The 11,216-nt window shown below is 35.5% G+C and overlaps 2 protein-coding genes across 5 annotated transcripts in view; one reads left to right on the top strand and one right to left on the bottom strand.

Annotated features, from left to right (window-relative positions):
• The window catches only part of LOC113238192 (anaphase-promoting complex subunit 1), a 38,000-nt gene extending 30,539 nt beyond the window's left edge, over positions 1 to 7,461 (bottom strand). For all 4 annotated transcript variants that reach the window (XR_003311085.1, XM_026474966.1, XM_026474965.1 and 1 more), the window contains exons 1-6: positions 7,347 to 7,461; positions 6,170 to 6,374; positions 4,904 to 5,230; positions 2,766 to 4,129; positions 1,936 to 2,125; positions 218 to 378 (exon numbers count right to left, since the gene is read on the bottom strand). Coding sequence is in view for 3 of the 4 variants with exons in the window: in XM_026474966.1 (XP_026330751.1) it covers positions 218 to 378; positions 1,936 to 2,125; positions 2,766 to 4,129; positions 4,904 to 5,230; positions 6,170 to 6,374; positions 7,347 to 7,370 (2,271 nt within the window). In the remaining variant the exon portion in view is untranslated. The remainder of the gene's footprint in view (positions 1 to 217; positions 379 to 1,935; positions 2,126 to 2,765; positions 4,130 to 4,903; positions 5,231 to 6,169; positions 6,375 to 7,346) is intronic.
• A 2,034-nt stretch (positions 7,462 to 9,495) lies between these two features.
• LOC113238351 (putative inorganic phosphate cotransporter) overlaps positions 9,496 to 11,216 on the top strand; it is a 16,860-nt gene continuing 15,139 nt past the window's right edge. The window contains 2 exon segments of the mRNA XM_026475192.1: positions 9,496 to 9,655; positions 10,941 to 11,127. Coding sequence (XP_026330977.1) covers positions 9,619 to 9,655; positions 10,941 to 11,127 — 224 coding nt within the window. The 5' untranslated portion in view covers positions 9,496 to 9,618.

The following is an 11,216-nucleotide window of genomic DNA, read 5'->3' on the forward strand; positions in this document are numbered from 1 at the left end:
ACGTAATTTTTCAATTGACAATTGACGACATCCGTCACATTCGGGCTGGCCAATCAATCGGAGCGCAGTTGTCACCGTAATGATTTGGCAGAATAGTTTTCAAACAAATTAAATGACATTTCGTCTCTATTTGTGGTTATATATTCGATGTGGCTAATAACAAAATATAACAAAAAATATTAGAACAATATAAATAAAGCAGAAGTCTCAAGTGGACCTGCATGGTGATGTCCTTGGGCAGTATGGCCCTCAAGGCCTGGCAGCAACGCGAGACCAGAGCGGAGCAAGTGAGCGCCGGCAGCGCCAGCCGGTACATCGCGCCGCCCTCGAACTGCAGCGTCACGCGGGAGCCAGCCGCGTCGCGGAGGCCTCGGAGGCCTACAAGAACATTAAATGTTATCGTAATTGCATTCAAACGTAGCAAATCGTTTCTTTTAAAGAAGTTAGTTTGTTTTCTTTAGAAAAGTTAGTTTCCTACACTGATCCGGACGGGGATCGAACCCGGGACCTCAGAGACGGCGACACCATGAAAACCGGTTTGCAAGCAACGGAGGCCATCAAATTATTTGCAACCTAAGTAAGTTTAAAAGTATGTAAGAAGTAACAACCTGTTCCAGAACCGTTTGTATCCGGTATTTAATGTTCTTTTACTTGTAATATATATACTCGTGTGCTAATCGAAATAATAAATTTATTTTAAGCATGTCTTACAAATTTAAAATGTATATTCTTGTGAAGTTTGATAATTGTCAGCAGCGGATGTCCATGTATGAAGGTGGAAGCTGAAAAAGAGCATGTAGTGCTGAGGCTCCATTCTTTTCATTAGCACTAGATTCCACATTTCCGAAACTGTTAACTGTTAACCTTTTTATTGTAAGTTACTCATACATGTCTTATTATTATTATTAAACATTACATTGCAACAAACCGCTGATCACAGTAAAATATTGTTGTTTTTTTCTAACACATAACGCTCTCAGCCGTCTTAGTTTACAATACCCAAAAAATCCAACCTAATACTAACTTTAATTTAATAACTGTTTGTTATTGCAGGTTGAATCAAAAAATGCTTCATTTGTTAATATATAATTACATATCTTTTGTGTTGTTCATAGTGTTTCAGATGTGAAGAGAATGATAAATTTGAAAAAAACGTCTCTAGAATAAAGTTACAAATTTATGAAGTAACAAATGAATTTGACTTATGGGCTTTAGATGTATTAACTTAAATGAATGATGTTTTATTTTGGCTTATGTGCTTTAGTCCGCAGACCCTAGATATATCACGTACGACACTTAGGGATGTGGACAATCTTTAAGTTTACTCCTCGAATTTCTGGGATTCCATTTCAAATGAATTGTAGACTGTGGCAAACATGGAACGGGGAAAGTTAAACAATTATCATATTAATCATGTACGCCCCATTACCGGGTAAGGTTGACGATAATTGTAAAGTCTGGGTAGGGTAAAAAGAAAACAAATTTATATTAATATATAATGTGATACATAAATGACTATTAAATTAATTAATCAAAAAAGCCCAATAGAATTTCCTTTCATATTTCTCGTTTTAGTTTAATACGGTATGGGAGTCTTGCTTTTCTGTATTTTTACGTTGCTTTTGCGAGCTGTATCATTGTTAGTTGTGCAATTATATAAGATCCCCACCACATTTAATTTACTGTATGTACTATTGTAATAACTGTTAATGTACCAATAAACAAGTCATTTTTTTGTTAAAATGCATCTTTTTTTGCCCACACTAATACACTAATGCACTAGGGTAACCCGGTACCGCAGGTGCCATGGAAACACACATAGACAACTTACACTCAAAATCACGAAAGAAATAAATGTAGGCCATACAAATATTTCTCCCGGTCCATTCGGCCACGGAGGTAGTCAACATGGACAGTGAATGAAAAAATGTATACCCAAAGTCTCCTTGTGCTCCTGTCTGGAAGTGTGAGGCACGGGGGACAGCAGATGCAGCGCGGAGTCGTCGAAGGTGGCGTCGTGGCGCGACGGCAACAGGCTGGACCGGCGCGGGAACGGCGACTGGAACGTGCCGCGCTTCGTGTACGGCGAATCGATCAGCCGCGCGAGTACGCCACCTATATGCAGCTGTACGTCGAAAAACAGATCATTAAAATCCAATTAAGAGCCGCGATGGCCTAGTGCGAGAGCGGTTGCTTCGTAATTAAGAGGGGTCTGCGGTTCGAATATCAGCATTGGCATTATAATTTATTATAGTTTTATATAGTTCCCGATAAATCAAACACTCAATATACAAATTTTTAGAATGTCGTAGTTATTCAATGAAACGTTAATTTGTTTCTTATAAAAGCAATAACTTCTTATTTTTCAACCTACATTTCAGAAGGGTTACCATACGGCTCCACGGTGGCCGAGTGACCCGAAAAACAAAAAGTTTTGGTAAGAAACCTCTACTAAGTGCTAATCTTTTAATGAATAACCACGACACTTGGATATAGTTAAACAAAAAGTATCTAATGCACATCCAGTCACTTTCGAGATTGAAGTTTAAAAGTGATTCTCACTGTTGTTTTATTTTCAAAACTTATAATGTCACGTAACTCCAGAGATATTTATGTTTATATGTTGGATATTTTTGCTGATCTAAGAGATTAGACTTTAGGAACCGTTTAATACATATAACTCATTTTTTGATAATTTTGTGGATTGGATCCTTCTTGCGTAACAATGTCCACTTATAACAATTTGTGTAAGTTAAATGTGTTACCTTGCCAACAGCATGATTGCCAGATTGCAAAATGATGTTCCCAGCTTCATCAATCAAAGCAATCATCTTCAAATGGTTCAAAACCACAGCATCTTTCGCCAACACTATAGATACTGTACCCACTATCAAATTCGTCTTCGACATCTGTCCATGTGCATGGGACTTCTGTAACCTCACAATATGAAGCTTGCTTACACCACCCGATCTCAGCATGAAGCATAAGTAATCATGCCCAACTAAATCCGTATGCAAGAACGTCTTTGTATCGTTTGGATTATCCAAAGGATCTCTTCGAACGGTTTGATTGTCAGTCCAAATATGATCCAAGCACACGTCTGGGTATAACGGTAATGATGGAGGAGTTTGAGTCATTGTATTTGCCATCATTGACATCGAGGATGCCTGACCAATTGACGCATGAGGTGACATTCCTTGCTGATGAAAGATATTCGCCATCGGACTGTTCAGCCTCGAACGGGATGTTGCAGGAGTTCCTGGCCCTCTTCTCGTGTTCAATGGGCTACTTATACCGGTCATCCAGTTCGTAGTGTTCTTACCAGTATTACTGTGCATAGGACTCCCAATAAAGTCACACGATTGACTGAATACTGTTGTTGTTGAGTTCATGTTAGGACAGATGGAAAGACATTCGTCTCTCGTAGCTTTCCGGATCTTCCACAATGAATGTATGCTCAATTTCCAGTCATATAACAGTATTATGCTAGGATTGGTACTGACAAATATGATTTGCAAATCACCGTCATTGTAATACTGTAGCCCTTGAGTAGGTGATTTCATTAATACAGGCGTGACTTCGTCCAAAGGATGAGACAATGAGAAACATGTAGGCAAGGGAACGTCCTGGTCATAACCGGATACAGATTCTGCACGTAATTTCGCGCTCATGTTAAAAGGATGGTTACTTTTCGATTTGGAGAATGTACTGTTATGAGATTCATTGAATTTTATGAAGCTTGTTGGTAGGAAGGAGTTGTGAAGCAATGGTGTTGCATCTTTCTCCAAAAGCACACCATATTTCATGGGCCAGACTTTTTTTACTTGAAATGGTACACTGGTTACATACTCTCTTCCATCAGTTGCATATACTCTCATACATTTGCTGTCTAGCAACAAAATTGAAGGCATAACTTTCGATTGTATATGTTCTGTTGTATCTTCCACCTTTATATTCTTCTTAACATCACCTATTTGAGAGTTTAGAGCATCTATGAGCATTGTGTTGTTAATTGATACATGGAAATTTGCAAAAGTCGCGTGCTTTATGGGGTTTTCTATGGTGTAGCATGAAATTGTCTCTCTGTGTTCTGGACCTGACAGTTTGGATGCTGGAGTTGAGATTAGACCTGGGGAAATAAATTTGATACGGTTTCAGTAACAGATAATCTATAAATGAGACAAGAACGTGACATAGCATAGTTACACAAATGTGATGACCAGATATAAAATATACTCTATATTTACATAAACTTTAAGTAATTCGCATAGAGTGGTAATACCTTCCTCTGATGTCCCAGGAAGATTAAAAATAAAATGCGAAAAATCAAAATAAAATAGTTGTATTTTTATTTACAATTACAAAACTATTAAGCTATTAATTTTCAAAAGTATAATAGAGCAAAAAATAACAATTGCAGGATTTCAAGGAGAGGCATTATTCACTCAACCAATTCCCATTTTTTGTGATGACAATATAATAGCCAAAAATGATATTTACTGCATTTCAGTTTTGTTTTTTTTTATTTGTTCGGTATACAAAATTGGATACAATTCTAAAATAAGGTGAAAGTGTTTGATGAACATGATACGAGATACGAGAAGAATGTGCCCGATTTGATGAACATTCTAAATATAAAACAAATTCTAACGTCATAACATAACGAAATCCTAAAGTAAGCGCATAAGACACTTTTTAATTGAGTTCCTAGCAGACACCACAGAATCAGAGAATATGTCAAAGTCAAATCTGATAGCATTGTAAGAAGAGCATATGTAGCACTGTAATATTAGAAATGATTTGTATTTTGTGTGTGGTACAATATACAATAATATATATATTATATATAATAATTATATATTGTAACAAAAAAAATAAATCTGGCTGGGAAACCAAAACATACCTTTGGACCAAACAGCAGTGCAGCCTTTTACATACAGTTCCTCTTCATAAGAACAATCAGTTTTCGGATTTAATGGCTTCTTATTAGGACTTTTGCATTGTCCACTATTCAGGTTAAATTTCTTGGACAAATTACTGGAGCTGTTGGCACTGCCTCCTCGTGATGGCCCACCAGAGTTGCAATCTGTCTCCATTTTTTTTACTCCTCCAAGTAATTCAGATTTTATGGACATGTTGAACTCATTCTTTAAGCGACTTGGTGGACGAAACGAATCGGAGACATAGTCACATTTTTGATCTTTGATTTGTTGGGGATCATCATCAAAGTCTGGAATAAATTAGCATTACATGTTGAGGTTCTTGACATTTTTTTGTTTATTTAAATTCTATGCATAATATTTTTACTTAATATTTACACATTCAAGAATTTGTCAAGTACAGACATCATTTTAACCCATATCCACACATACTGTTGTTGCCAAGCTCAACTATCTCCGAAGATTGTAAGGAGATATGCTGCATAATATAGTCTTAGCTGTAAGGGGACATCAGGTCCTAACCTTCGGTAACACTACATTTTGCAACTTTGCTTCAACACCTTATAACCTAGTCGGCAAATTGCAAGTTTTCAAGAAAGAAAATAACAAAACAATTCACACCTATATTCTTTTTCCTATGAGTATCAATTTTATAGGAACACTTAAGATAATAGACGCATAATAGGTATTTGTACACATGCAGCAGAAAAGCAATTATTTCTTTGATTTTTACTAAATTTCTTTTCGTTCTGCCCAGTTGTTAATGTCAATATTCAATCATTTGTATAAAATAAACTTAAACTACACTGGCTGGTTATACGAAACTTACTTATAAAGTTCCTGTGACTCCAATATATATTACAAAGAATGCAAAACATTATTTTGCACATTGAATAGCATATTCCTTGGTATGTCACAAGCACAAGAGATCAACCATCTAGCAATGAACATGGTAAAGGAGGCAATCAAAAGTACCATGTTAAGGTACCATAATAGCTTTGAAAACTACCCTTAGGTAAAACCACAAGGCAACAACGGGCACCAACAAAAAGATATGTACTCTCTTTAGAGTGATGTAATGTGTAAATTAAGGGGAAGAAACTCAGAGTGGAGGGTTCACCTTCAATGACTTTGATATTGTGAACACAATTGCTAATAATAGCACTGATTGCAAATGATCAAACAAAGAAACAAAAAGTAAACTGCCATAAACAACAAAATTTGCATACCATCGCTATCTTTATAGTAGACCTCTCTAATACTCCACCACTCCTGGTCCTCACTATCCTTGGTTTCCAGTAGGCTCTCATCCTTGATACCGAAGTTCGTCAGCTTATACAATAGGGAGTTTTCCGATGCGGAACAGTTGTGTCCCTTGCCATAGATCTGGGATGGATGCTTTGCGATGACTGTTCTGCCGTGCGGCACAAACTCCTTGAAGGTAAAAGTTTGTTATTAAAATTTCAAGACTTATCCATATCCACTTAACCATGTAACTAACTTGAAAGCCTTCTTACTACAAAGTGAAAAATCAAATCCTATATTGAGTCATCTTCTGAAGTAACATGATTCATAAGTATATATTAAGGATTTCATATATTCTAGACTTTATATGGGCTTTCAAATCAGTTGGCATGTAATACAACAATAAAAAAGAAATATAATTAATAATAAAACAAGTGAATTGGGTGAACTACAGACATTTTGGAAGTATGGAGTAGATTTTTTTAAACAAATATTCTACCACAACCCGTAATTGTTAAGAGCGTACAACTAAGCAAAAGCCATGGTAAAGGATCTGGCTTGTCCTAGCATTGAATAATAATAATTTGTGATGATTTGATAGAGATTATCTTTAACAAAAACTTGATAAACATCAATAGATGAATGTAAAAACATTCTCCTACAAGAGCCATTACTCTTGCTTGTTAGTGTAAGATGGTTTGTAGGTGGTTGCATATATACATACATAAACTTTATGCCCTTTTCCCAAAGGGATAAGGGGCACACATCAATTCTGTCTCACATGCTCACCAGTTAAGGACTTTGTGAATTTGACCGTGGTAACATCGCCTTGAACTTATCAACTTCGGTGATCGAATATAATGGAAATATTAATTTGTTTATTGGTACATACATGTCAAATTATTAAGTAATATGTGTAAAAACTCTGACATAGTTTTAGAATTGATTTTGAGTGACCAAAACGCAGTTACGCGTGAGGTAAGAGGAAATCAAGTTTTTAGGATTTGCCGGTAAAGGTTGGAATATTAAATACAAACACAAATTATATATTGCAATTTATTGTCATTTGCAAATTTCGTTTTAAAATAACGCAATAGAATAATATTACAAAAATAGCAACAGTGCATTTGTGAAATTCGTAGTAATAAAATTCGCACTTACTAGTGGTTCAGAGGCCGCAATCATCGTAATCTCATCCAGATTTGAAACAATTGTGATTTCACTCGTGGCACCAAGCACAAAAGACAACGATTGTTAGAATTCTTGGATAAAATCTAAGATTTATTTTTCAAATTATTATTCGGCAACGGCAAGCTTTTTTGCTATTGCCATTTGCGGCATTTGTTTACTGTCAAGAATAAATGAATGAAGGAAATGCAGAAGAATGAATGAGTTGGGCTCAGTCGATAAAACAGTCGTGCAAATATATATTATTTTGATTGCCAACAAAGGTCGGTGTTCAGTTGCTTACTACGCCATCTACTAATAAAAAGATAAACGCTTTAGTAAAGCCATTATAGTTTTGCTACCCGCAGATAGAGACAGTCACTTTATACCGACTTCCGGATAATTAGTCAACAACGCAGTTTTTAATTTTTTAAATAAATCGTCTGTGTTTCTTCGTAACAAAAAATAGCAAACAAGAGTGATAAATAACTTGAATCAAAATAACATAAGGCATTTTATTCTACCTACTTCATATTTATAATGTACAGACGGCAGCACAAGCTACACGTTGACGGATCTTGTTTCGTTTGCACTAGAGGCGATATTGAACAAGAATTTTGCTTGACGTGCATTTGACTGTAATTTTTCATAAATACAGAAAATCCAGAAGACAAGCGTATTGTGACTCTTAACAAATACAGTAGTACTTTAAAATGTACCAATGTCATTGATGTTATTTGTATCAATCTAAGATTCAAGCAAGAGAGGTAACGATGAATGCTGTTATCTACGCAAGTGGATTTAATGTCGTTTTATTATCAGACGTAACCTGTCGGGGATAAACCACGTTCATTGAGTGTTATACTTACCTCAACAATCTATAAGAAGGAGTAGCACAACATGAAACTTCGAGATGAACCTTGAGATAGGGGTCAAAGTTAAGATCGGTTTGTTAAAACTTAAGATAGGTTTATTAATTATGGGCATAATGTAAACTGGCAAGTACCTAAATCTGCGAAGGGTTATGTTTATTAATACATAATAATAACAATACGTAAATTGTCTAGTATGTAAATACTATTACTAAAAATAATCAACTTAAAGTATATTTGTTTAAAAAAGCAATCATTTAAAAATAAATGCTCTTAATTATTGTATATTAGTGCATTGAATTAATTATGGTAAATGATTAACAAAGATCTTAATAATTAGAATAAAACAAATATACGCCACACAGATTTATTAAAGAAACTTATTGCAGTACAGACTTAATTATTATACGACCATAGCGTTAAGTCATAGAATTAAGCGACCATATCAATAGTTATTTGTTATGCAAGGCTGCAAAGTTGTTGTTTGACGCGAGTGCTTATATTGAAACCGGATCAAGCGAAGGAAGCTAAGATTGAACCACGAGCGAAGTGAGTGGTCCAAAAATAGATTCATGAGCGTAGCGAGGAGTTCAATGCACGAGACGCAAAACGACTATACTGCCGAGCGAAACACACAACTTTTCAACTATAGCGAGGAAAATGGCAGATGAAAGAAAAACACTTCAATTAAAGAATATCAGTTTTTTTACCTTCGGATGCGTTCTGAATTTACACCTTATCAATGTTTATTCTTGCTCGCCTTGCTTGTAACATACTTTTATCATGTGTGATTAAATTATTTTACACGAATAAATTTTTTCGACGAATTAAAATAATTTAATAAACACAATTAGTTATTCATTATCAATTTAATGTCAACAATAATAAGAATAAAATATACCAACGGATTTATATTACATAAATAAGCAATGTACGACAAGTCGCTTATTTGAACGTGTCATTATCTTTTTTTTTTGAAAGAAAAAGTTAGGTGCACCACAGTCCATCGTCAAGTTCAAATTTCAAAAACCTTTTCCACGCTAGCGTGCAAAAAACGCTTTTGCGCGCAGATTTCTAATGAGAAAAAAGCCTTTCCGAGCTAGTGAGGTGAAATTATAATTTTTCAAATTAGGAATTACAAATCATATGTTCTACTGTTAACAATAGTTCTATCGGACCAATGTGTATTGATACTTAGTTAGATATCAAATCAAAGAAACACGTTATTGTATCTAGATGTAACTCAACTCAGTTCATGATAAGTTGATCCAACCATATTGTGTTGTAGTTATATCCGGATGTACATTTTTTGGGCGTACTACGCCATGTGTCGAAAAGTCAAATTTCACTTAAAGAATTAATAAAATATTTATTTTTGTGACAATCACGGTACAATGACTCTTACAGGATGGCGATTATTTTTGAACAAAGGTATGTTTATTAATAAAGTTAAGGTTCTTCAACATACACACTAACTGCCTCCGTGGCCGAACGATTACCATGGCCGACTGCCACGCAGAGGTCCCAGGTTCGGTTCCCGGGTCGGGAGAAATATTTGTACGGCCTACATTTATTTCTCTCGTGAGTTTGGATGTAATTTGTGGTTGTCTATGTGTGTGTCCGTGGCACCCGCGACACAGGGTTTCCCTAGTGCGGGGCTGCGTTGAGTGTGTACGTTATTATATTATTATTATTACGAATGATTCATATTAAGAACGAATACATCACAGCTTGTGTAATAAGGCCGTATCTGAAATGATAACTTTTCAGGAGAATGCCGAATGGCCTAAAGAATCTACGAAGGAATTAGTCAATAACATTATTATACTTAAGTGAGAGTGCTAAATGTGACATGTAAATAATTTGTTTCATTTATTTTTGTAATATTTTTATAACTTTCATTGTGATAAAAGCGGTTTTGTATACTCACGTAGGTATAATCACAGTTGGCTTCTTTATTAGGTATACCAATTATTGTTATTTTGAAGAAGAATGTAAGATAATAGACCAAACTGGGAATTTAAAAGCAACTCGAGTCGTTTTTTGTAGTACAATTGGTTGTAAATTTTTCGCTGTTATATCTATTTTTAACCGACTTTAAAAACAGGAGGAGGTTCTCAATTTCATGTGTATTTTTTGTGTGTATGTTACGTGTATATTCCGGCATTTGTAAACCGATTTTGATGATTCTTTTTTGTTGGAAAGAGGGTACCTAAGTATTGGTTCCACTTACATTAGGAGAAAATATTCCACATCTAAGGGTGGCAAACTAGGGGATGAATCCGGTTTTGCGTACTTTCCGGTAATCGATTTCGAAAACTTGGCAAATAGATTAAATTCACGAAGTTTTGAGGTCGAAGTGTTACAATTGTGTCGTTCATTGTAAAAGTGAATGATGTTCTTGTAATTAAATTTTGAAACAATGAGCTTTTAGCAAATTAATATGTAGTAATTTTGTTCTCTGAGTAAATTAGTAATGCCATCTATGGGGATGTTAGTGCAAATAATGGAGTTGCTCCACTTTTATAATGATCGACACAATTATTATAACGTAGGACATCTCATCTCTATCGAAGATCCTTGCTCGACGAAACTAATATGTTCTGTATAATTGACAGCTTTTTGGGTTAGGGTTGGTGTTTTATCCCACAATAGATCATCCACCGCTGTTGTCTGCTGTATTGTAGTTTGAAACGAGGCAATAATTTGTTTACAGCTACGATCATCCCTCAGCGCTACTTGATAGGTCTGTTGGGCCTATTCGCGCTGGCTAATTCCTTCACGATGCGAGTCTGTCTAAGCACTGCTATCGTGCGGATGGTGTCCCAAGTCGCGTCAGACAGTGAGATCGTGGGGGAAATATGCCCTGACCCTGATATTGGCATATCTGTCGGAGGCAGTAACGATTCTACTACTCCTGTACCTGTAAGTGGTTTTATAGCGTCGATTGTGACATTATTGAAATGTAGAGCTTTCAATCTTAGAATAATAA

Source organism: Hyposmocoma kahamanoa, unplaced genomic scaffold, assembly GCF_003589595.1.
Source record: "Hyposmocoma kahamanoa isolate Upper Pololo Valley unplaced genomic scaffold, ASM358959v1 95, whole genome shotgun sequence".
Taxonomy (NCBI): Eukaryota; Metazoa; Arthropoda; class Insecta; order Lepidoptera; family Cosmopterigidae; genus Hyposmocoma; species Hyposmocoma kahamanoa.